This window comes from Lepus europaeus, chromosome 8 (genome assembly GCF_033115175.1).
Source record: "Lepus europaeus isolate LE1 chromosome 8, mLepTim1.pri, whole genome shotgun sequence".
Taxonomy (NCBI): domain Eukaryota; kingdom Metazoa; phylum Chordata; class Mammalia; order Lagomorpha; family Leporidae; genus Lepus; species Lepus europaeus.
The window spans coordinates 106,807,061-106,834,584 of record NC_084834.1 but is presented as its reverse complement, the minus strand read 5'-3'; the positions used below and the strand labels follow the sequence as shown (position 1 = coordinate 106,834,584).

Sequence of the window (27,524 nt, the reverse complement as noted above, 5' to 3'; positions counted from 1 at the left end):
ACCCAGGGCCACAGCAATCCCTGGTGCTGTTGGAGAGCTGTACCCCAAGGTGGCCACACCGACCAAGTGCCACACCAACCTGGCCTCCTTTGGCCTGTACCAGGCCATGGCCAAGGGCCAAAGGAGAACTTCCTGCTGACACCCATGGTAGTGGCCTCATCACTGGACCTCATGCCACTGTGTGGAAAGACAGTCACAGGGCAGGCCTGAGTGAGTTGTTACACCATGACCTGGAAGCTGAGTAGTCACCAGCCTGGACCCACCGTGCCAGCCTCACTGACCATTTTTTGCACAGCAGCAAGCAGCACCACAGTAAGCAGATAGTTCAAGGTCACCTCCTAAACCCACTACAAAGATGGTACCCTGCTCCTCAACATGTTTCTGTCATAAGATAGTAGAAAACCAAGGTATGGTGGTGACTCGTGCACTGGGCAGGCCCCTAGAACTACTGTGCTGATAACAAGAAGAAGCTGCAAATCAGAGGCGTCCAGTCCACCTGCGTGTGCTGTCACACCTCATCCTTCTCCTCCACCACCAGGCAGAGTCCCTTGGGCACCCTGAAGAGCTGCTAACCAGGAGCAGCTAAGGATCTGTGTGGGGCTGCTGCAGAAGGCAGCTCTGACCATATTCCTGCCCCAGGGTGTGATGGAGGTGACCAATGATGTAGAGAAACACTTGACTAGGTGGGCCTGACCATTGCCACAGACAAGAACAAGGCAGACGTATTGGGCACGACCATGAGAAGAACCTACAGCTGCTCACCCTGTTCCATACCACCCACTTTGAGTGGGACCCAGAGGGTAGCTCCTTTCTCTGGGACATCTACAAGTGCCAGGAGCTGCACCGCCCTAAGCTGTTCTTCACTGAGCAACCCTTTATCTCCCTGATGTGAGAACACTGAAAGGGGCTCCCTGGCTCCCTGCCTTGGCCGGCACAGGGTGACAAGAAGGGAGATGCACTGTAGCACCCCAGAGAGGGTATGAGAGGGCGAGAGGCTGCAGAAAGCTCTTAGAACATGAGTCCTCTCTTGGGAGTTTGGAGAAATAACCAGACGAGGATTCTTGGGTGTGGGGATGAAACAATAGACTAGATTCTGGTGTGCCTGAGCAGAACTCCCCAGATAAAAATCATTCCTCTTGGGTACGGGTTCCCAGATACCATGATGCTAAGACTCCACGCCCTTTGCACTTGGGTCTTATTCATGCTGCCCTGCCCTCAAAGTCCCAAATGAAGCCTGCCTCTCGATCAGTGTGCATTTCACAGCTATGTACTCTCCCACCTGTGAGAAGAGCTCAAGCTGGGGACTCAACCCAGCCCTCTTCTGGGCTCTACCTGGCTCTACCTCAGCCCCTTGTCAACTTCCCCCATCGACAGGATTGACTGCTGCAGCACCCCAGGACCATGCACCCCACCCCAAAGGGTGCTGCCCTTGTGTGGAGGATGGGGAAATAGCTCCTAGGAGTCGCTTCTGGCAGCTTGTGGTCAAGAACAATGGCACCAGGCCTCAGGGTGGGGTGCACTTCAGTGTTCATTTTTTCCCCTTTTTTAGTTTTTCAAACATGGGGAGTGAAAGGAGAACATAGGCTTTTGTTATTGTCAAACTGAGAATTTACTTGTATTTTTTTTTTCAGTAAAACTTTTCCAATGGGAAAAGAGAAAAGAACATCATGTTCTGATAGCCTTATACAATACAAATCAAAAGAAGTCACTGAGTTGTCCATGGATCTCACATTCTAGTTCACTTTAATTACATGTTAAATATATTAAATTAAACACACAGATGCCTACCTTTTCATGATGGCCAGTGATTTATGACAATAGCAGATAGTTAATATTCACTTTGGTTCATCTTAGTATAAACAAAGTTTCTATGCTTCAAAATTCAAATTCACCAAGCAAAGCATCTTCTAAATCTTACTGCTGTAAGCTCATTTTCCTGGACTATTATTATACATAATAAGAGACTTCATTTGACTGTTTCTATAATAACACATTATCAATTTTACACTGGATGTGTTTTTTAAGCGTAAATTCTTGTGACGGCAAAGTCATTTTCCTTACACCTGATTGGTTGTGCATGACTACAGCAGTGCTTAAATGTGACCTTGCAGTGCCAAGCTTTCTGACAAGGAAGGATCTTTTTATCTTAAGCTCTTTGGGTACTGAACATGACATCTCCATGAAGACTTTTTGTTTTGTCATTAAGAAATAAATGTGCCTTGCTCCTTGAGATCTCCCAGGCTTCAGCAATTTAGTCATTTCCATTACAGACCATTAAGAATGTATTTCAAAGACAGGCTAGCAAAGTTCAAGTAAAAATTATTTTTCACATATTGCTGCTTCTAACTGGCATTGGGTGAGTATTTAAGATGACCAATATGTTATATAGTACCGAATAATGAACTTAATTCAAAGGTATTTATTCCTTATTACATTTCTTGATGTTAGTTATGTAATCACTGCTTGCAGACTAATCTTTGGACAAAACCTTAAACTCCTTAGTTTATTAGGTTTATTTGCTTTTCTTAAAGTTTTCTTCCAACCTATTCATACCTCCTTTAAAACAGTGCTTTTGCCAACAGTGCTCTCTAGAAGTCTCTGTGGCTGTGTCATTTTCTCTCTGATTTAACTTTTGCGCTAATCCTAAAATGACAGAAGACTAAACTTGATTTTGAGGACCTTCTGACAAGCGTAGGGTAAGATGAAATAATTAACACAGTATGTGCTACTTTAGAGCTGCAGCTTCACCAGTTATTTCATTTACTTGTTCCATTTCTATATTTGAATTTCTTCTCATGCTAAATCTTTATTTTCATAAAGGCTTATGAAAATTTTGGTGAAAAAATGTTGCTGCTTTGGTGCAGGAATGGAGCCTCTTTTCCTGAGCTAGATAACTTGGTGAGTATTTTCATTCATTTTTCACAGTACATTTAGTCAAACAAACTAGGTGTTGTCAGGAGTATACTTTAGGGGACAAAACACTATTTAAAGATGTCAGAACTGAAGAGCATCTGTGTTCACAAATGAGAGAGAAGGAAGAACTTAGAATCATCGCACTTGTAGTGATCCTTACGAGTGTTATCTTCAGTTCAATATAGTAATACATTCCATCCAATCATGTACTTTGAGAGATGGGGAGGGTCTTAAGTCATCCAACATAATGCATTAATTTTACAAATGAGAAAATGAATAGCATTTTATACTTGGTAAATAAAGGCCACATCTTCCTATATGAGCATGCAACATATCAAGAACCTCTGACATCCACCATAAAGATGAGACAATTAAGCAAAGTTCACCAAAATCTTGGACCATAATCCTAAACACATATAGAAAGGAAAATTTTCTCCAACATTCTCTTTAATAGCTTTCTTGTGTAGTCTTTCCTAAACACAGTAGCTTCAGCTGTTATTTATCAAATAGATAAATTTACATTTCTGCCTGTTTCTTCCTATTGTGACCAATCCTTGCACACAAGTGATTTTTTTAAAAAAGATTTATTTAGTTGAAAGGCAGAGTTTCAGAGAGACAGGGAGAAACAGAGAGAGAGAGAGGTCTGCTATCCACTGTTTCACCCCACAAAATGACCACAATGGCTGGGCCAAGCTAAACCTAGAGCTGGGAGCTTCTTCCAGGTCTCCCATGTGGGTACAGGGTTCCAAGATTGGGACACTTTTGCTGCTTTCGCAGGCATGTTAGCAGGAAGCTGGATCTGAAGTGGAGCAGCCGGGACTCGAACTGACATCCATATGGGATGCCAGCACTGCAGGCAGCAGCTTAACCCTTTTGCCACTAGGCGGCCCCCATAAGTGATTTTTAAAGGGTAAAATAACAATAATAGAAAGAATAGAAAAAGAAGGAAAAATAGAATTCTGGAATATTTCTGTTTATTTATTATAAGCCTCTATTGATGGATGTCTGAAACTCAGAAAGCAGTGCTAAGTCCCGGCTTTGGAGTGTATAATCACAGAAACTGAGGTTACTCTATACAGTGAATATAGCCAGTCATAACTGTGCCTTCCTAAACCAGTCTGGCAAATGGAAACTCAAAACCATCAATATCACTAGATTTTGGTAGCCTCCTAATATCTGGTTTTCACATTCTTGTACTGTGCACTATCTCCTCCAACATCATTGCTCCCTCCTCCTTACTTTACCTTTCATTTTGAGCGGATCCTTCTGTCAGCTTGGAATAACACCAGGTAATAACTCCATAATAGTTTCTTAACATAAACTAAGAAGGCTGCAGAGGCCCTTTTATTTCTGTAACTCTTCTTCACAGACAAGGGGGCTAGAACCTATATGAATGCAGAGTGGCCTGAGCATTAGTCCACAGTCCAAAAATAAAATTTAGTTTTGTGTTCCAGGTACCAAGTGGAAAAATGAAGATTCTCCTGACCTTTCTAGGTCTGCTTGGTAATGCCATGGCTATGCCCGTGAGTATTTTTCAGATTGTAGGCTTTCTCTTTCTATTCTTGGGGACAACTGTTGAGCTCATTTCAACTGCTGTTCTGCATTTGTCACTGATATTCTCTCATTTCCAGATGCACATGCCCCGAATGCCTGGATTTAGCAGTAAAAGTGAGGAGGTATGTATATTCAGTGTCAGGGAAGGAGTTTTCTACAGGCCCTTCCTAGAAGTTCATTAAAAACAAGAATATTGGCAAACTTTCTGACACATAAAATTTCTCATGAAAGACATGAAAGGAGGAGACTTGAAAATCTTAAACTCCAAATCGAAGCAAAGTAGTAATTTCCCCCGTGTCATCCTACCTATATGCTTCGATATTTCTTGTCAAGGTAAATGTGGATTTGTGTTAAAATCTAGTTGACATTAGCTTTTTTTGCTGACTTCTTAAGCTACGAAATATAGCCACTTCTAAGGATCGATCGAAGTAGATGTTTAAAGACATGAACATTTTTTACATCACTCATATCAGGGGTCAATAGACAAATTCAATACACATCAAAAAGAATCATCATGTTGTTGTGGAGTTGTTATCCAATCCTAAACTCCAAATGAACAGAACATTGAAAAACTTCAAAGTAGACCAAACGTTTATCTATCATTCTATAGTGATACTGATTCTTCTCAAAATAAAAATCTAACTTAAAAATTAAAGTGCTTTATAAATTTTTAAATGCACTCTTAGTTTAAATGTATGTATAACTAGTGAAAGACATTATGACTACTGTGATTTAAAATCAGAAATTAAACTTATTTCTTGTGATTTGTGAGTGGATCGAATAAAAAATTTTCACTTTGTGCTATATTAATGGATTCCTTTGGTTGCAGATGATGCGGTATGGTCCATTCCCCTTTATGAACTACCCACACGTAAGTTCCTCTTTATCTTATTTCTGAGGATTTCTTGTTTATATTCAGATAGCTACATTATAAGGTTTGTCTTAGCTAAGCAGACATCAGTAGCTACCCCTATGCGTTATTTACAATATAATCATAACAGTTTCAAGAGAGAAAAATCATCCTACCTGTCCCCTCACCCCAAATTTTCCCCTTACACATTATTATTGCTCTTTCACATAACTCAAAGTCATTTATTGATTAATTATTAAATCTAGAAAAAATTGGTTCCAGGAAAAGATCATACAAGTAATGAACACAAAAATTGCTTAATAAATATAGTTTGGGAGTAAATTTTATTTTATCTTAAAAGATAAGACTAAAAGTGTAAAATAAGCTTTTTATCTTTTAACTGAATTTGGGCTGTTCTTTGTCCTTGTTTGCTAATCTTTGGAGCAAAATAATGAATCAATTATCAGCTGGTTTTGTTTTTTTTTTTTTTTTGCACATAATTTTTCTGTCAATGTTGTATGATAGCACAATAACACAACACATTGGATTTTTGTAGCATGATCATGAGGGCCATGGCGGGGGGATTGAAGACTTCATTGATTTCTCTTAATTCTTTTCATTTAAATCACTTTCTTTTAAAGACCCTGGCTTAAAATCATTTTCAATTTTCTCTTACTCAACTTTTTACTCACATAACTTTTCAAACTTTCACTCTTGGTTGTAATTACTGAGTGTAATCTGAAATTTTCACCAACTTAATTGTCAAGAAATCCTGCATCTAAGTCGATGCCATGGCTCAATAGGCTAATCCTCCACCTGCGGTGCCGGCACACCAGGTTCTAGTCCTGGTCGGGGTGCCAGATTCTGTCCCAGTTGCCCCTCTTCCAGGCCTGCTCTCTGCTGTGGCCCGGGAGTGCAGTGGAGGATGGCCCAAGTCCTTGGGCCCTGCAACTGCATGGGAGACCAGGAGAAGCACCTGGCTCCTGGCTTCGGATCACCATTGAAGGGTGAAACAACGGTAAAGGAAGACCTTTTTCTCTCTCACTATCCACTCTGCCTGTCAAAAAGAAAGAAAGAAATCCTGCATCTTAAAAAGGATTTGCAATTTTACCTTCCATCAACTCCCAAAACATTTGCACTGGGACTGGAGCTGTGGCGTAGCGGGTAAAGTCGCCAGCTGCAGTGCCCACTTCCCGTATGAGACCCAGCTGCTCCACTTCTGATCCAGTTTTCTGCTGTGACCTGGGAAAGCAGTAGAAAATGGCCCAAGTCCTTGGGCCCCTGCACCCATGTGGGAGATCCTGAGGAAGCTCCTGGCTCCTGGCTTTGGATTGGCGAAGCTCCAGCCATTGTAGCCATTTGGGGAGTGAACCAGTGAATGAAAGACCTCTCTCTCTCTCTCCCTCCCTCCTTCCCTCCTTCCCTCTTTCTCTCTCTCTCTCACCCCCTCTCCCCCTCTGCCTCTGCCCCTGCCTCTCTGTAGCTCTGCCTTTCAAATAAAATTAAAATTAAAAATTTGCACTATATTATGGGTACATCATCCAATAGTTAGAGACTGATTAATAAAGACTACAGATAAGAGAGTAGTGTTAAACCAGGAGAGAAATGTTAATATAGAGACTAATGTTGTAAGACCAATGTCAATTCATAAATTAGAATTTTCAGATTAAAGCTACTTTTGCTTACCTGTCCAACCTTCCTGTTGTGAAGATTTTGATGATGAAAATGGAATTACTAGGAATTTATCAGAAACCAAAAAGTATAGGCACTATTTAAGGGTGTTTTATACAGAGTTTTTTTAATTTAATCCCTTTTTTTCTGTTCTTTGCTGTGTTTTTGTTTTGGGCATTTTTTGTTTCATATAATCTCACTTCATTTATCTTCTTTTTGCTTTTTCTCTCTTTGTCCAGCCTTATAGCAAGTCTCCCAGATTTTGAATTTGACATCAAATTCTTTGTAACCTGGCTTGCACATTTTTGGGTCAGAAATTCAGAATTAGAAAATCCTCAAATTCTTAAACTGACATTTCTCATCTAATTGTATCTTTTGGTCACTTTGGTTATTTGGTTTTCTGGGAGACTAAAGTTCCTTTCTGTAAGACAGCATTTGAAGAAATGCCACCTAAAGATCTTGAAGTTTCCATTATTTAATCGTCAAGTTCCACAGACTCAGTTCTTTGGCTGAGTTTTGGAGACTGATGCTAGAAGGTAGAGAGAGCCAGACTCCAATGTGATTTCCGTGCCTTTGCTACTCTTTCAGATGTCACCAATGGGCCCTTATGGAAATGGTTTCCAATTCCCTCAGCAGTTCCCACCGTACCAGATGCCTATGTGGCCTCAACCACCACCTAACATGTGGCTCCCACCAAAACCCGCAGGATTCAGACGCCAGAGCAATACTGACCAAGCCCAAGAGACCCAGAAACCCAACGAGCCTCAGACAAAAACACCACCAGAACAGCAGCCTGTAAACCAGCCACCTACCCCAACTCCAGCCAAAGAGGAAACCCAGCCAACTCAGGTGAGGCTTGTCCAGAGAAATTCCAGATCTGAGTTATCCATAGCCTCAAAGAGATCTGGAGAGTCATGTCCTTCCTCCCCCATCCCCTAAACACTTCCTCCAAGATGCAGTACAGGTGCTACTAGGTGGCAATGCAAAATGTAGTTTGGACATTTATCCAAAATGCCTGGAAAGTCATTTCTAGCTTTGTCTGGTTCAAAATTACGCTAACACCATAGCCTCCAAGAATCTCCTTCTGAAATTCAGAGTCAACATGGTACAATAACATGCACACTAATCTAAGAATCAAAGATTCAAGTTCTATTCCCAGCTCTTATCATTTATATGATCTTCATCAAATCATATCTCCCCATAAATAAACCAAATGGTCTGCAAAGCCCTTCCAGATCTATGTTTGATGCTCTAAAACATTGTTCTGAAATTAACACTGCCTCTAGTACTTCAGGACGACATAACTGTAGTCTTGACACAAAGCAAGAGGTACAAATGATTTTTTCAGATCTCGTCCTATGTGGAGTCTCAAAAATAAATGGCTTTCAGTTATTTAATATCAGCCAGCATTAGATATGTAGGAAACACAAAACTGAATAAAAAGACACTCCTGGATTTGAATCCGGGTTTCGATAATTCCCTTGCCTTGAGATTTTGGACAAGTGACTTAACTTTTCTCAACCTCAAATTCTTAGGTAACATGAGAATGATAATAGTTCATATCTTCTATGGTTATATGAGTATAAAATGAATTTAACAATATAAAATGCTCAGCACAGAGCTTGGAACATAAGTGTTCAGTAACCCTAATTGCTATTATTGTCATTACAATTATCATCTCTACCCTAAAACACACACACAGTTTAATGTAAAGAGAGATATAGACCACATATGATTCAAATAATTTTATTTAGTTGATTTATTTTGTTTTTCATTTATCCTTATCATTTCCACATAACTATGATTCTTTCTTTCTCTCTAGACATTCCCACCATTCAACAATGGACTATTTCCCTATCAACAACCACCATGGCCATTTCCACAGGTGAGAATTTTTTTTCTTTATACTAAAATGAAAAATAATACTACCATGTTTTATTTTACATCAATATCAGTCCATGCACTCTAAGAGAATGCCATGTATGAATTAGTAGAGAGTATCTAACAAAATCATCACATCAGTCATTATGCAGGGGAGAGATAAGGAATTTTCAAATGGATTTTTTGTTCAGACTGATTAGTGGCGTGAACCCAGCTTAAGTCAGAAAAGAGCTACTAATAGCTTAGAAATAAGTTAACTTCAAAGGATTATACTATTTTATTACTATTTATCCATTTTCCTAAGAGATTGGAAAATACTAAGATGACCCTCATTTAATGTAATGAGGAAACTGGGACAAAATGGAGTTTGAAAACCATCGCATGAACTATGGTTAGGCTAAGATCTCTTATTATATATTATTGTTTCTAGCCATAGGTATATCATCCTAAAGAATCTTATAAAATTATGTTCATAACAATTCTCAAATAATTCCTTAAATTCTTAAAATTATTAAAATAAATCAAAACATTGAAATTGTATTGTGGGCATTAGAATATGAATGACAGGGGTCAGCATTTAACCTAACAGTTAAGATACTGGTTAAGATGTCCATATCTCATACGAAGTACCCAGGTCCAGAACCTGGCTACAGCACTTCACTTCAAGTTCCTGCTAATGCAGACCTTGGGAGGTATCAGTGATGACTGAAGTCACTGAGTTTCTGTTACCCATATGGGAGATCTGGATTGAGTTCCCAGCTCCTGGCTTCAGCATGCAGGCATTTGGGGAATGAAGCAGCAGATAGGAGGTGTGTATGTGTCTGTGTATATTCAATAAATAAGTTAAATAATTTTTACAATAAATAAAAATATTTACAATATCATTTAATCTCTGTTGTTAAATGTTCTAATATGGAGAATTCAATCACAATGGCAGTGAAATTCTCTCCTCCCACCTGCCCAACTCCCTCTCCCACACCCTCACTACCCCCCACCTCCCTACCCCTCATCATCCTCTGTGTGTGTGATTGAAGAGCAAGGAAAATGGGGGGAGGGAGTGTTAATGAGTGCTGGAGGGGGTGGGGTGGGGTCATTGCTAAATACACAGCCATACAGGGAATTTTGAGTGTAATAAGCCAGGAACCAGCTGACACCTTTGTTTTTACCAGTATTCACTGATGAATCATAACTCTTAATAGCTACACTGTGAGAGCTAACAACTCAAAGGCCACACACTCGCACTGTTACCACCCTGTCACTGGCTTGAGCTAGTTTAAGACACTTGGAGCTTACACACAGGGTAGCACAGAAAGCGGTTCTCCTGTGTTCATTTTGTTTTTCACCTTGCAGAGGATGCCACCACCAGGTTATGGACGTCTCAGCAATGAAGAAGGTGGGGTAAGTAAACAGCATGCTCCATCAGGAACAACAATCTAGTAGTCTCTGCTTTGTGACCCACATCTAATATGAAAGACAAAACCTAACACATGAACCCATAGCTCAAGCTCCAAAGATTGAAAGAAAAGTGAAACAATAAAGACAGTGACCTAGGCGGCGCCGCAGCTCACTTGGCTAATCCTCCACCTGCGGCGCCGGCACACTGGGTTCTAGTTCCGGTCGGGGCGCCAGATCCTGTCCTGATTGCTCCTTTCCCAGGCCAACTCTCTGTTGTGGCCCGGGAGGGCAGTGGAGGATGGCCCAAGTGCTTGGGCCCTGTACCCGCATGGGAGACCAGGAGAAGCACCTGGCTCCTGGCTTTGGATCAGCGCGGTGCGCCGGCCGCACCATGCCAGCCACAGTGGCCATTAGGGGGTGAACCAACGGAAAAGTAAGACCTTTCTCTCTGTCTCTCTCTCTCTCTGTCCACTCTGCCTGTCAAAAAATAAAAATAAAAAAAAGACAGTGACCTAAAAAAATGTGACACATCATTTCTTCTTCTCTACCTGTATTGAAATCTCTCTGCCTCTCTTCCTGTCTCCCTCTCTCAGATAAGGAACTTTGGCAAGGTTGATGCTAGACAGTGATAAACAGAAAAGGAAGTATAAGTATGTTATCCTCAGTAGTCATCTAACTTCCCAGTTGTACAGAAAAATTGAAGGTCAGAGAAGAGAAATTACTACTTAATTTCACTTACTGAGCTAGTGGATGATCTAAACCCAGAACTCACATCTTTAGATACCCTATCCAATTGCTTTTCTCCACATCAACAAAAAGAATCAAATGTGTATCACCCAGTAATATACCTGTAAAATACTCTGGCACTGTGTCAACAGTCATTTTAGTGATTCTGACATAGCACCCCAGCCTTGAAGGTTACTCTCTGTTTTCCCCTAAATGTGTGATATGGATACCTCAGTGAAATGCAGGGAACTGATAGGTTGGCAGGGGGAAGGGAGGGCTAGGTTTTTCTTAAAATAATTGCATTAAAGTCTACTGTGTCACTAATGATATAAGATGCTTTCTAAAACATCCAAATAAAAATGATTCAGGTAATTATATACAACCTAGACTGGCATTTCAAATTTTCATAAACATAACGTAAGAAAGTAAAACAGAGCAACCAGGTAGTTGGCACAAGTATTAAGAAGTTAAATTCTTCCTCTTGGGATACTACCTGATTTCCTGTATGATGTTGGAGATATCACTTCACCTGTCTCTCTCATCACCTCTATCTGCAGATGGGGATAAAAACATTTTTTCTCCAGAATGCATTTGTTTTTAAAGAAAAGCTAAATGACCTAAATGCTTTACAAATGCCTAACAAAGTGACAGAGCTCATGATGATGGAATCATCCATTAAATGAAAATGTACCAAGCACTTCCCACTGTGGTAGGTACTGGAAAGCAAAGATGGAAAACATAATTTTTTCATTCAAAAAGTTTATGTGGGAGAATCCCAGAAAAGCAAGAAACTGAAATTCAGTGGGATGATGGTTATGATAGAAGTCTGTATTGCTGGCCGGCGCCATGGCTCAATAGGCTAATCCTCCACCTTGCGGCGCCGGCACACCGGGTTCTAGTCCCGGTCAGGGTGACGGATTCTGTCCCGGTTGCCCCTCTTCCAGGCCAGCTCTCTGCTATGGCCCGGGAGTGCAGTGGAGGATGGCCCAAGTGCTTGGGCCCTGCACCCCATGAGAGACCAGGAGAAGCACCTGGCTCCTGCCATCATATCAGCGCGGTACGCCGGCCGCAGCGTGCCAGCCGCAGTGGCCATTGGAGGGTGAACCAATGGCAAAGGAAGACCTTTCTCTCTGTCTCTCTCTCTCTCACTGTCCACTCTGCCTGTCAAAAAAAAAAAAAAGTCTGTATTGCTGTCAGCATCTAGGAGTACAGTCCAGTTATGGCCACAAAAGTCAGGACACAGAGGTAAAAGTCAAGCTGCGTTCTGAAAGATGAGTCGAGTTTGCCACAAGAGATTAAGTGTACAGGTAGAAGTTTTGAAGTAAAGAAGCCATGTATGCAAAGGTACTGAAACAGAGAATTTAGCATCCAGAAAACTAAGAACAACTTGATTTCAATTGCATAAAGTACAGTGGATAAGAAATGAGGCTGACTGTAATAGTTATGGCACAGATGATATTTTTGAAAGATTTAATTATTTGAAAGTCAGAGTTATACAGAGAGAGAAGGAGAGGCAGAGAAAAAGAGAGAGAGAGAGAGAGAGGTCTTCCATCCACTGGTTTACTCCCCAATTGGCAGAATGGTCAGAGCTGCCCCGATCCAAAGCCAGGAGCCAGGAGCTTCTTCTGGGTCTCTCACACAGGTTTAGGGACCCAAGGACTTGGGCCATCCCCCACTGCTTTCCCAGGCCATAGCAGAGAGCTGGATCAGACGTGGAGCAGCCAGGACTTAAACCGGTGCCCATATGGGATGCCAGTACTGCAGGCATCAGCTTTACCCACTACGCCACAGCAACGGCCCCAGTTATTAAAAATTATTATATGTAACACTTAATTAGGCACTTGCTAAGTGCCAGGCACTGAGTCTTATATATTGGACATACATTGGACTTTCATGACAATCTACAAAGTCAATATTATTTTATTATTATCTCTATATTACAAATGAATAAATTGAGATTAGCCCAGAGTCACACTACTAATATTGATAGGATAAGGATTTTTACCCATATCTGTCTAGAATCCCACTGTTTAACATCAAGATGTGCTGCTTAATATGTCATCCTAAGGGGTTTAGAGTTGATCCAATAAGATAAGAGAATCTTTAAATACATACCACAGCAGAAAGTGGCAGGATTCCCACTTACCCACCCCCAGCCTCCACAACTGTGATGTAGTGGAAAGGCAAGAGTAGAAGATCTGGTAGGTAGATTATCTAGTAAATAATCCATCAAAACCCAGGAGGATTCACAGTAGCCAGCAGGAGCACTATTGTGAGAGTTCAAGAGTACTGAGGGCTCCAGTTGCACAATCGGTAGCACATGGTATTTATAAAAGTACTGAGGTTGACAGCAGAGGGGACAAGGATGAGAGTTTAAATTCCATAGGGCTTGGCCATTAATTGTCTAGGAACATAAAAGAGCAGAAACCTGGGAAACTGAGTAAATATTGATAAGAGTTGCTTAAATATAAATCACCAGAGAAAGAGGTTTGGAGGAGAGGGGCCCAGGAATGGGTACAATCAACTAGAAGTAATAATGAGGCCAACAGAAAAATGAGGACAGAGGATGGAATTCCTTAAAAACAAACAAGAAACCTTCAGATTTAGGATCCCCTAGGAAGAGAAAACTGCGAGGTAAAGGCCAGAAAATGTTCCAGAAGAGAAAGCCACAAGACTGTAGAGTCACACAAACCAAGGAGTCAAATTTTGAGAAAGAATACATAGCCAATGGTGGTAAAATAAGCACGTGGCTTGGTAAGATTTCCCTATTACACAAAAAAATTCCAGTTAATATCATAGGGAGAACCTAAGAACAATTATTGATTTCCAATTTCTTTCCTACAGAATCCTTTCTTTGGATTTTTTGGATATCATGGCTTTGGGGGCCGCCCCCCTTATTACTCAGAAGAGATGTATGATGACATTGAAAAACCCAAAGAAGAAGATCCCCCTAAAGCAGAAAGTCCAGCCACAGAAACTTCAACAAATGCAACAGTAAATGAGACTAATTCTACCCAACCAAACGCTGGAGGGAGTCAGGGCGGAAATGACACCAGTCCAGTAGGAAACGGTGCCCCAGGGCAGAACACTGGGAGCAATCCTACAGCTCAGAATGGAGTCAACCCATCCCCTGCAGTTAATACTTCAGGCCAGGGAGCACCCAGAAGTCAATTCCCATGGAGACCAAGTCAGCCAAATATTTATGAAAATTATCCAAATCACAACACCCGAAATTTTCCTTCAGAAAGACAATGGCATCACACTGGTACTGCTGTGGGGCACAGACCAAATGGGCCTTTTTACCGAAATCAACAGGTTCAAAGAGGTACTCAATGGAATTCTTTTGCTTGGGAAAGCAAACAAGCCACACAGCCAGGAAATCCAACTTATCGCAAAACTTTCCATTCCACTACCAGAGGCTATTATACTAATTATGCAGGAAATCCAGCAAACTTTAGAAGAAGGCCTCAGGGACCAAATAAAAATGTTATGGGAACCAATGTTGCCTCATTGGGTCCCAAACAAGGTAGTGTCGGCCGCAATGAAAAAATCCAGACTCCAAAGGAGAAGTCAATAGGTCAAAAAGAAAGGACTGTTGTTCCCACAAAGGATACAACTGGCCCCTGGAAAAACTCTCAGTCTTATGGAGTGAATAAACCAAATTATAAACTGCCTTGGTCTGAGGGTAACATTCAAGGCCCAAATTTTAATTCTATGGGTCAACAAGAAAATTCTTATAACCCAAGAGGAGATTCCAGAAGAATCCCAAATTCTGGTGTACAAATCCAAAGCCAGAATTTGCCCAAAGGGATTGTTTTAGAGCCAAAAAGAACTCCATATCAGCCACATACTAATCAGCCAGAATTAAAACACAGAATTTATCAGCCTGTATACCCTAAAGAAATCCCTACTTCTACAAGAGAACATTTTCCTACTGGAAGAAATACTTGGAATCACCAAGAAATCTCTCCACGCTTTAAGGAACATCCTAGGTGGCAGGCAAAACGTTTACCTCCTTCTCCTCCTTCTTCTCATGGCTCTAGAGGAAATGTTTTCTTCCAGAAATATAGCCCCTATGATCCCAGGGAAAATCCGCCTTACCATAGGAGCAATACGTGGGGTGAGATAGTTGATTCTCCTAGTACTATGCGGCAACCAGAAAATCCACGGTACCCCATGAATACTCCAGACCAGGAGGAGACTTATAATGAAGAGGACCCTATAGATCCAACTGGAGATGAAATTTTTCCAGGGCAAAGTACATGGGGTGAGGAAGAGTTGAGCTTTAAAAGAGACCCAACAGTTAGGCAGTATGGAGGTGGACAATATGCCTTAAATCAGCCAAAGGAAAATTTCCCCTATCCAGCAGATAATCCATCAAAACCTAGGGAGGATTTTCCCTATAACGAGTTTTACCCCTGGAACCCAGATGAGAATTTCCCATCATATAATACAGGTCCCACTGTAACCCCACCCATGCAGAACAAGGGTTATTATACTACCAGTGCTGTTGGACAAGAAGAAAGCACTCTATTTCCATCATGGAACTCCTGGGACTACAGTTTTCAAGCTCAAGAGCAGAAAGAAAAACAGCCATATTATAACAGAAATTACTGGGATCAGGCAACAAATTTACAGCAAACCCCAGCTAGTATACCAGACCTGAAAGAGACTCAGCTCTATTACACCAGTTCCCCAGCTGGGCTTCAGAAAAACCCAAAGTGGCATGAAGATGAGAATTTGAATTATGGCATGCAAATCACTAGTTTAAATTCACCAGACAGGGACTATTTGGCTTATTCAGATTTAATCACTCAAAATTACCCATCAAGTCAAAAAGAAATACATTTATATCACCAAAGTCAGCAGGGTCCCTGCTGTACTGGAGGCTCCACAGGGCCCAAGGACAACCCACTGTCTCTACAAGCCTACACATCATCCTATGGTCTTGCGCCAGAGGAGAAACAAGACACCAATCCTCTAGATACAGAAAGTAGTCATACCAATAATCCAAGCCCTATTGTCTCCCCAACAAGCATCCTGCCTGGCCAAAGAAACAGCTCAGAGAACAGACTTCCTGGAGAGATCCAAAGCCCAATTTCTTTCAGAGATGATGTGTCTACTCTAAGAAGGAATATACCATGTTCTATGAAGAATCAACTGAGCCAATTGGAAATTATGTCCAATTCCCCTCAGTCAAAGAATACACCTTGTCTCAAAAATGATCTTGGAGGAGATGGGAACAACATTGTGAAACAAATGTTTGAAGGCAATCAGCTCAATGAGAGAACTGTTGCCCTTACACCTGAGCAGCTCATTATGGGTACACCTGATGAAGGTCCCAGGCCAGAAGGTATCCAAAGTGAAGTCCAAGGAAATGAGAGTGAAAAGCAGCAACAAAGACCACCAAGAATCCTGCATGTACCATGCTTTGGCTCCAAATTAGCAGACCATCACTCTGTCAGCACTGGAACTCCCTCTACCAGTGGAAGACAAGACCCAATTGATGGGGATCTAATTATGCCTACTGGAAATCCTAGTACATCAGTTGGGTTAGCTACTGGAGAACAGTTTAAACATATAAATGTAAATTCATTTAATGCAAATGAACACACTCCATATGAATCCTTTCAAACAGGAACCAATCCACAAGACCAGGTACAAGACTGCTTATTACTTCAGGTATAGGGATTATCTCAACCGAGCATCCCTGGGAAAGGAAAATAACTGACATTCAATACCAATGGTTTCCAAACATTTTTTTCCAAGATTTCATTATCTGACCCTCCTAGTGACCCTTAAGCTTTTCTTCCTCTCAGAAATAGAAATAGTGGGGCAGACATTGTGGATTAAGCCACGACTTGGGATGCTGGCATCCCATATCAGAGTGCCTGGGATTGAGTCCCGCCTCTGCTTCTGAACCAGCTTCCTATTAACACACACCCAGGGAGGCAGCAGGTGATGTCTCAAGTACTTGGGTCCCTGCCACCCACATGGGAGATCTGCATGGAGTTCCTGACTCCTGTCTTTGGTCTGACCCAATCCCAGTTGTTGTGGGCATTTGGGGGAGCAAACCAGTGAATCTGTCTCCCTTTCCCTTCCTCCCTCTCTGTCACTTAGCCTTTCAAATAAATAAAAATAAATAAAATTTTAAGAAGAAATAAAAGACCCAGGTGGAACTAATGCTATTTGTCCACTGGAGGTGGCTACATCCAACACTATCACAAATTACTGCAGATCTACAAAAAGGCAGGCAGGCTGTGATCAATCTTGCCTTGCAACTTGGAAGACACTTGTCTGGGTTAGTTGCCTTTTTTTTGCTTACCCCTCCTTTTTCTGTCAAAGTTTCATGCTTAGAAAATTGTCTGATTTTCCTAGACTGGAAGATGAATGTCCCATGTTGCGTATGGAGATCTACATGTTGGTATAAACCCTAATGCACTGTACATTTTTTCTTGAGTTGGTCTTTATCAGGTTTTATTCCTAGTTTACATTCCCTTTTGGCTTTTTTTTCTTCTATTGCCTCTCCTTTACCATTTCCTTTCTTACCATCCTTCCTTATTCTCTGTCCCCCAGAACCATCCTATATTTATCTTTCTATTTTCCACCCCTTCTTTTGTTTCCAGTGTCAATTCTTGCATTCTAAGCTAGCTATCTTTAATTACCATTAGTCTTTCCTTTATGTTTATATTCTCTGTTATGTCTTCCTCTACTCCTATCATATTGCCTGTCTCCTAATGTGTCACTTGTCCATTAATCCCTCTCTTCACTAACTCCTTTCTTCCCTTCAATTCTTTTTCCCTGCTATGCCATTTTCATATCTTAATACTGCATGTCACTTTCCCCCTTTTTATTTCTATTTTCTAAACTCTACCTAAATTTTTTCTTGACCCAGCCTAACCATCATTGTAGAATATATTTTGGAAATAGTACTGAATGATATCTACTTTTTTTCTTATGGTATCTACAAGGTAGACACAGCTCAGTTAGAGTAACACATTCATGGAGAAGGGGAGACAGGCTAGTTACCAGAACTAGCATCCTAGGGGAAAGGTTTAGGAAAGCAGCGAATGGCAAACGGAAGAAACTGCCACTCTGGGACTGAACATCAAGAAGAAAAGACATGGACTTGCCACATCCTGTTACCAGCTCAGAATCTGCAGGGTCTATGGGAGGCATTTTGGAAAGTACTCTTGTAAACAAATAAAACACTCACTATTTAGTGTTTTATAACTATTGCAGCCTAAGTGATTCACCATATATGCTACTACTAATAACTCATTCTTCATATCCTTGTAGAATTATTCAGACACACTTACCTGGAGCCTTGATTACATAGTGTAAATTATTTTGTAAAGTAGTATGTCTTGCTTAAGGTTTTTATTATTTTTATTATTATTATTAATATTGTTAATGGAATTTTGATCTGTTCTCTGAATATTCCTAATCTAGAAGAGAAAATTCTCAGAATTACATAGAAAGTTTCCTTCTAACTCTAAGGAATCTCTTTGGAGAAAATTTTGGGACAGAGTTCATAAGATCTCAGAAATTTGGGGAAATACCATATTGAGAACTTGAGGAGAAAAGGAATCTTGCCTTTGAGTCTTCTAAAGTACCTAGCACAGTGGTTTTCACATAAAAGGTACTCAATAAATGTTTATTACTTGGCTGATGTTTGAATGGCTTTCAGAGCTCCCATGAAAAGACCACTCTGTTTCTCCTGAAGTGAACTGTCTGGGATACTGATTGAGGCACCACTTTCAGTAGCTTGATATATTCAGCAACATTTGATTTATAAAATTTCAGATGATCTATGCAATCCACTAGTTGTTTAATGTCCTCCCTGCCCCACCAGTCTTATATTTTAAACACATGTTGAAAAATCATTGACTTATTCTCTAAGAATTACCGACTCAAAATAAAACTACATTTATTATTATGTTTCACTACTTTTTTCAATTTTTTTGGAAATCTCAATATGAATACTTTCATTGCAAAACACTCTCTTCTTATAGTACACCAAAATGTATGGGTCACTCAGTGATTTTGGCACATAGGCTGACACTTCTGAGTCTATGACAGGCTACTGCTTAAATTATCGTCTGAGACCTCGGTAATGCAGAAAGTAAGACAAATATCTACTGAATTTGAGAACATACAAGTAGAATAAAAAGAAGGGGAACCGTTCCTGTAGAAAAAGACTCTTCATCCCATCAGCTCAGGAATGTTTTGGAAAGCCTGCATCTTCCAGACCCGAGTTCCTCCCAGTAAAGAAATCATTTATTCTATGTGTCCTAGATAAGTTATTGATAAAGCTTTTAAATTCTGCTTTAAAGTTAAGGTAGGGGTGAGCATTGGCTTAGCAGTTAAGATGCCCAACCCAAACTGAATCACCTGTGCTAGAATCCCAGCTCCACTCCTGATTCTAGCTTCTTGCTAATGGGCACCCGGGCAGTGAGTAGGTAATGGGTCAAGTACTTGGGTTCCTGACATCCACATGGGAGACCTGGATTGATTTCTTGGCTCCTGGCTTTGGTCTGGTCAACTTCTGTTTGTTGCAGACATTTGGGAAGTGAACCAGTAGATCTGCCTGTCCCTGTCTCTGTATGTCTCTCTGCTTTTCAAATAAACAAATAAACTTTTTAAAAATAAAGTTAAAGTGCACATGGTAGAGATGGGGAGATTCTGAACATGGTCTTCATTGTCTCTAATATCCCTACCCTTGACTACTGCTTTGTTTCTATGACAAGTTCCTATGTCTAGGGGTCATGTCACTTGCTGATTCTAAAACAGCTAGTTATAGCCTACAATATCATTAGTTGATAATGTAAATAAAGAAGAAGGAAATAGTATCTGAGGATTACATGAACATAAGATAATCCAGGAAGCCTCATACACACCTGTCTTACATGCTTCCCTGTTGCACAGCCTCAGACTTCTCTTCGTAACAGTGCCCAGTTGGCTGGGGGAAGTCTTGCACAGCCTCACTCTACGTTGGAAGCAAAGGAGGGCGATGAAATGCAGGCTCCACCAAACCTACACAAACTCAGCCTACTAACCACCATAGTTGAGAGTTGTCCTCTGGCTTTTTGAGGCACCTAAAAATGTAGAAAATGTTTTACATTGGGTTACTTACATCAGTCTTAACTTTAAAAGAAATTGATAAGAAATTACCTGTAAGATATTTTAGTAATTGTTTTTTAGATCTCTGCCCATTTGTTTCTTCTTCCCTTGCTTACTTATCCCCATCTCCTTCAGTCATGTCCTTAAGAAATCCTAAGAAGATTCATCTTGTCTCCAGAAAATCAAACTTCACTACCAAGAACTAGAAGACCAAACTTCTCTACCAAGAACCAAAAAGGGAACCAGAAATGTTGAACTTAAAAGCAGCAGCTCTGTTCCCTGCTTCACTAAGCCTTCAAGGTTTTGCTGTGACTCGGGCCAACTGACTAATTAAAACCCAGCAGAAAGCCACACTTGATGGAAAACAGGTGGTCGTTGTTTTAAAGCAGAGGAGAGCGTTTGCTTTCGTCCACCTGTCTTCCTTGCCTCTGCACCTCACCCCTAGCCTAATGATGTCAGCTGCTGGACATTTTTCTTTCAATTTGTATTTATCAGTCAATTTAATTTAGAAACATGTCTCAGCTGGTCGCAGGCAAAATTCTCTGCTGGAAGAGGAAAATCTCCCAACAAAGAAGCAAGGAGGAGACCAAGATGTCATCTGACACACATGTAATTGTGAAACAGATGAAGCTGCTGCCAGTGCCCATTACCTACCCAGTTAAGGTCCTCTTGCCCTCATCTGTCTGGACACCTAGCACTTTCAGTTCTGTGCTTCATCAGAGCCTGGACAGTAATTAGCTCAGAGCTAATCCAAATAATCCTGTATCATTTCTTTCTGCACTGTGTAACTTGGCAAAAACGTTTTTTTCTCAAATGTTCACTAATACATAGTCCTCCCAGATCACGCACCACTCCCTAGAGTGAGTGTAGGGGCCGGTGTTTTTAGCACAGCAGGTTAGGCTGCCACTGCAACGCTGGCATCCTACATTGCAGCACCAGTTTGAGTTGGCTGCTCCAGTTCTGATCTAGACCCTGGAAAAGCAGCAGAGGATGGCCCAAGAACTTGGCCCCTGCCACCCAGGTGGAAGGCTCAGATGAAATTCCTGGTTCCTGGTTTACGCCTGGCCCCGACCTGGCTGTTGCAGCCAGCTGGAAAGTGAATTCGCAGATAGAAGACCTCTCCCTAACTCTGTCACTCTGCTTTTATTTATTTATTTATTTAACAGGAAGAGTGGACAGTGAGAGAGAGAGAGAGAGAGAAAGGTCTTCCTTTGCTGTTGGTTCACCTTCCAGTGGCCCCTGTGGCCTGCATGCTGCTGCCAGCACACCGCGCTGATCCAAAGCCAGGAGCCAGGTACTTCCTCTTGGTCTCCCATGTGGGTGCAGGGCCCAAGGACCTGGGCCATCCTCCACTGCACTCCTGGGCCACAGCAGAGAGCTGGCCTGGAAGAGGGGCAACCGGGACAGAATCTGGTGCCCCGACCAGGATTAGAACCTAGTGTGCCGGCGCCGCAGGCGGAGGATTAGCCTATTGAGCCGCCGCGCTGGCCTGTCACTCTGCTTTTAAATAAAGAAAATAAATCTTAAAAAAAAAAAAAAAAGGAGTGTAAGCATGGCATACCTGGAGAATGATAATGTGAGAAAATTTTGTTTGCAAGTCCTTCCATTGTTAAACCACATGGACAGTTGCCTCCTTTAATCAGGGCTCAGCCTGGTTCTGATAGTGTTCCCTGCCATACTGGTCTTTCACAAGTTTTGATGCACATATGAATCTTGTTAAAATGCAGATTACCCTTTCGAAGTATTAACATGTCTCCAGTGGATGATGATTCAACCAGCTGGTGGACCAAGCCTGGGGTGGCAAAGTGCTAAGCTATTTCCTGTAAATGAATGACAACTGAACACTCATCAGTAAAGAGAAAGGTCTTCACTACTGGAAAAACAATTTCACCAATTTGAAGGAATGTGTGTAAATGAAGCATGTAAGTGAAAGACTTGATGGAGAACACAAAGAGGAGTAGGCTGATCCTTTTTCCTTGATTTATGTTGTTCCTTCCTGTTTGCCTGGCACATATAGTTCTAGAAAGTTCCACAGCCTTATGCAGTTAACATCTTCTCTAAGATTATCCCCATGGCAACATTCCCAGCTTCTCTGGAATCCTGCAGCTCACTATCTTCATTTAATCATACATTAGTTGTATGTCATGTGCCAAATTTTACCTTTGTTACTTTTGCCTATAGAAGAAGTAGGTACATTCTTAAATATCTCATAGCAACTGACACTGCTGAGGTAGATCCTAAGTAAACATCATTCCTTCTATATATATGCAAATGAAAATTAAATTGGCACATGAGTTACCTAAATCCCTATGTTTATATCAGCTTAACTCACAATAGCTAAGATACAGAATCAATCCAGATGTCCATGAACTGATGACTGAATGAAAAAAAAAGGTGGTATATATACATGATGGAATACTCCTGAGTCGTTAAAAAAAAATGAAATCCTGTCTTTTGCAACAAAATGGATGGAATTGGAGACCATTGTGCTTAGTGAAATAATCAGTCCCAAAAAGACAAATACCATGTCTTCCCTGACTTGTGGTAACTATCTACAGAGTACAAAAGAAAATATAATGCATATCAGCCAAATTGACATTTTGAGATTTGATTATTGTTTATAGTCCTTGACTATACTCTTTTTTTTTTTTTCTTTTTTGACAGGCAGAGTGGACAGTGAGAGAGAGACAGAAAGATCTTCCTTTTCCATTGGTTCGCCCCCAATGGCCGCTGCGGCTGGCACACTGCATATATACAGTTTTAAGAGCATAATGATACTTCCCATCCTACTCTTTCTCCTTCCCTCACTTCCACCCTCCCTCCTCCTTTTCTTATTTTTTTTTATTTTTACAATGACATACTTTCAATTTACTTTATAATCACAAGCTTAATCCTCTAGTAAATAAAGAAATCAATAAGTAGAAGTAGAAAAACCACTGTTCCTAAAGAGTATAGTTAGCTGGCGCCATGGCTCACTAGGCTAATCCTAAATGTTCCTTTATAGGAACATATGGAAATATATGAAACTTATATAACTTAAATAAAATATATATTTAAAAAGCTGCATAAATGAAATACATGAAATTTGTTTGCTTTATATAAATATTATAATGTAAAAATAGAATTTCATAAAACTTATTAAATTAAAAATTAATTTATAATATTAAATAATATTAAATATTAAGGAACATTTGGAAAATACTGAAAAGTAAATGGAAGCAAATAAAAAATAACATCTAGATGATTTCCCTCAAGTCTTTTCTCATGTATGTGTAGGGGATGTTCTTAAGGTCATTCTTTTATGTAATATCTTAAATTTTCCTCTTCATATTGTATAAGTAAGTTATAAAAAATTAAGAATATTCAAAATTTGGGCTGGCATTGTGGCATAGCAGGTTAAGCTGCCAGCTGGGATGACAGCATCCCATATAGGAACTGTTTCATGTCCCAGCGACTCCACTTCCCATCCAGCTCCTTGCTAATGTGCCTAGGAAAGCAGCAGAAGATGACCCAAGTATTTGGGCCACTGCATCCACATGGGAGACCCAGATGGAGTTTCTGGCTCCTGGCTTACACCTAGTCCAGCTCTGGCCATTGCGGCCATGTGGGGAATGAACCAGCAGATGGAAGATCTCTCTCTGTCACTTCTTGTCTCTCTGTAACTCTTTCAAATAAATAAATAAATATTTTTTAAAAAGAATATTTAAAATTTCATCTCTGCACAAATGTACAAATACACAGATGTGTGCATAGCCATATGCATACACACACATAATAGCTGGCCTGTCAGCAGGGGGATAGGATAAGCATCCTTGAATACTCTTTCCAGGTCTTGGCATTGGGACACCAATGTAGTCTAATGGATAAAACCATGGCCTGAGTTGGACTACATACTCTAAATGGCTAAGTGATACTGGGCACAGAATAGAGAACCCAGAAGTTAATGCATGCACATACAGCCAACTGGTTTTTTACAAAAGTGCTCGGACTATCTATTGAATTAAAAAATAGTCTCCTCAACAAATGGTGCTGGCAAAACTAGATGTATAAATGCAGAAGAATGAAATTAGATTCATACTGACACTCTGAAAAAAAAAAAAAAAAGACCTAAATGAAAGATCTCTGCGAGTGAGATCCCAGTGGAAAGAATGGGGCCATCAAAGAAGGAGGTGCCTTTCTCTGAAGGGAGGAGAGAACTGCCACTTTGACTATGACCCTGTCTTAATAAGATCGAAGTCGGTGAACTCAAAAGACTTCCATAGCCTTGGCAACTCATGACTAGAGCCTAGGGAGATTACTGATGCCATGAACAGGAGTGTCAAATTATTAAGTCAACAACAGGAGTCACTGTGTACTTACTCCTCATGTGGGATCTGTCCTTAACGTGTTGTCCAATGTGAAGTAATGCTATAACTAGTACTGAAACAGTATTTTACACTTTGTGTTTCTGTGTAGGTGCAAACTGATGAAATCTTTACTTAATATACACTAAATCGATCTTCTATATATAAAGATAATTGAGGGCCAGCGCCACAGCTCAATAGGCTAATCCTCTGCCTTGAGGCACCGGCACACCGGGTTCTAGTCCCGGTCGGGGTGCCGGATTCTGTCCCGGTTACCCCTCTTCCAGGCCAGCTCTCTGCTGTGGCCCGGGAGTGCAGTGGAGGATGGCCCAAGTGCTTGGGCCCTGCACCCCATGGGAGACCAGGAGGAAGTACCTGGCTCCTGGCTTTGGATCAGCGTGGTGCGCCGGTCGCAGTGCACAGGCCGTGCAGCCATTGGAGGGTGAACCAATGGCAAAGGAAGACCTTTCTCTCTCTCTCTCTCTCTGTTCACTCTTCCTGTTAAAAAAAAAAAAGATAATTGAAAATGAATCTTGATATGAATGGAATGGGAAAGGGAGCGGGAGAAAAAAAAATTAGATCCATACCTCTCATCATATTCAAAAACCAATTCAAGATGGATCAAGGACCTGAATTTAAGATCTGAGACTATGAAGTTACTGGAAGAAAATACAAGGTAAACACTCTAAGACATTGATGTAGGTGACAATTTTTTTGGATAAGAACCCTAAAGCATGGGCAACAAAATCAAAACAAAACAAATGGGATTATATCAAACTCAGAAGTTTCTGCACAGCGAAGGAAATAATCAAGAGAGTGAAGAGACATCTAACAGAATGGTAAAAAATATTTGTGAGCTACCTATCCAACAAAAGATTAATATCCAGAATATATCAGTAACTTTAAAAACTCAACAATAACAAAAAAAAATAATCCAGTTAAGAAATAGGCAATGAGGGGCTGTGACACAACAAGTTAAGCCACAGCCTGCAGTGCCAGCATCCCATCCTGGCTGCTCCACTTCTGATCCAGCTCCCTGCTAATATGCCTGGGAAAGCAACAGAGGATGACCCAAGCGCTTGGGCCCCTGCACCCACGTGGGAGGCCCTAAAGAAGCTCTTGGCTCCTGGCTCCGGCCATTTGGGGAATGAAACAGCAAATGGAAGATTTTCTCTCTCTCCACCCTCCCCCTTCTGACTGATAAATAAATACAAAAATAAGTAAATAAATAAATAAATACTTTTTTAAAAAAAGAAATAGGTGAAGGACCACAACAGTTTTTAAAAGAAGAAATACAAATGGCCAGCAAATGTACGGAAAATGCTCAACATCACTAGCTGTCAGGGACAAAACCACTTGTCAGAAGGCTAAAATTCAAAAGACAGAAACAAATACTGAAGATGATGTGGACAAAAGGGAATATTTTTATACTGTTGGTGGGAATGTAACGTCCAGCCACTGTGAAAAAGAGTATGGGGATTTCTTAAAAACTAGAAATAGACTTGCCAGATGATTCAGCAACCCCACCACTGGGTATATACCCAAAAGACATGAACACATTGTATCAAAGAGATACCTGCACCACCATGTTTATAGCAGCACTGTTCACAATCGCCAAAATATGGATCAATCAAGGTGTTCATCATCAGATCAATGGATAAAGAATATGTGGCATTTATACACAATGGTATATTATTCAGCTATTAAAAAGAATGAAATTCTACCATCTGCAGCAAAAATGGATGCAACTGGAGGACATCATATTGAGTAAAAACTCTGAACACAGAAAGACAAATGTTACATGTTTTCTCTTATAAGTGGGAAATAAAATTTTTTTAAAAAGACAAAGAAGTGACACTGGGCAATGTATCATTATGTTATCATTCCCATGATGATGGACTTAAAGCTTCTCATGAATCTTCATAAACACAAACACCATAGTGAAAAATACTTCTATTCTTCTTTGTGGGAGTTTTCTGATTATTTCCTCAGGAGTTGCACCTCTGGGACATGGTCTGAAAACATGCATAGACAGGATAACATACAAATGTTATGAGATCATCGGCCCTGGAGCCTGTCATGGATCCAGTGATCAGTTCTCCATACATTACCTGTAAAACTTTAAGCAGATTATTCCTCATTACATCTAAGTCTTGTCATTTGCAAAATGGAGGTAGTGCTTATTTCATAGGCTTCTTGAGAATTAGGTGAAACGAATGTTAAAAATGCATGTTCATTGTATTTTGTAATTCAACCACTAGGTGGAAGTGAAGGTTTATAATTCTAAAGTTGTGGATCCCAAGCAATTCTCAGTGTGTGAGAACTGCAATTTTCCCAGCTGCATCCCAGAACGACTTACTCAGCATCTCTGGGAAACGGCTCATGTACTCTAGAAAAGCTTTTATTCACTTATTTATTGAGAAGCAGAAAGAGTAAAGAGCTCCCAACTGCTGATTCACTCCCCCAATTGCATACAACATCCCACATTGGACTTACGTTGAATGCATTAAAATTTATAAAGCACTTAGTTTGATGCTTTGCACATAGTAAGTACTAAATTATACTTAACATTGTGGTGTTACAATTAATGACCTTATGAAAGAAGGATGACCTTCAGGACCTGGAATAGGGGTCTTTGATATAAGAATCTGCCATGTGGTAACAAAAAAATTTCCCACTGGGTCCACAGAGAAACTGAGGCAAAGATGGGTAAAGAGTGGAGAGGGCTCTCCTACACACAGTGGTTGTGAGTGAGGAGAGTAGAGAGGCCTCTTCAGAAGCAGTCTCCCTTCAATGCCAGCATCCCTATGGTCACCAGTTTGAGTCCCAGCTGCTCCACTGCCAATCCAACTCCCTGCTAATGGGCCTGGGAAAACAGTGGAAGATGGCCCAAGAGCCTGGGCCCCTGCCACCCAGGTAGGAGACCTGGATGGAGTTCTTGGCTCCTGGATTCAAACTAGCCCAGCCCAACCCTCAACACTACAGCCATCTGGGGAGTGAACAAGTAGATGGAAGATCTCTCTCTCTCCCCCTTTCAAATAAATAAATATTTTAAAAATAATAAAATA

General features: G+C 40.8%; 1 protein-coding gene across 1 annotated transcript; it reads left to right on the top strand.

The window, feature by feature from the left end:
• The first annotated feature begins 2,826 nt into the window (after positions 1–2,826).
• ENAM (enamelin) lies at positions 2,827–20,083 on the top strand. The gene is made up of 9 exons (XM_062198927.1): positions 2,827–2,898; positions 4,368–4,436; positions 4,545–4,589; positions 5,297–5,338; positions 7,577–7,837; positions 8,811–8,873; positions 10,220–10,267; positions 13,835–16,672; positions 19,919–20,083. Exons 1-9 carry the CDS (start codon positions 2,845–2,847, stop codon positions 20,081–20,083), a joined length of 3,585 nt encoding a protein of 1,194 aa, XP_062054911.1. The 5' UTR covers positions 2,827–2,844.
• The last annotated feature ends 7,441 nt before the right edge of the window (positions 20,084–27,524 follow it).

Coding starts and splice junctions, on each gene's coding strand:
- ENAM (XM_062198927.1), top strand. CDS start 2,845: ATGTTGCTGCTTTGGTGCAGGAATGGAGCCTCTTTTCCTGAGCTAGAT. Junction 7,838..8,810: donor AGGAAACCCAGCCAACTCAG/GTGAGGCTTGTC, acceptor CTTTCTCTCTAG/ACATTCCCACCATTCAACAA. Junction 16,673..19,918: donor AAGACTGCTTATTACTTCAG/GTATAGGGATTA, acceptor CCTGTTGCACAG/CCTCAGACTTCTCTTCGTAA.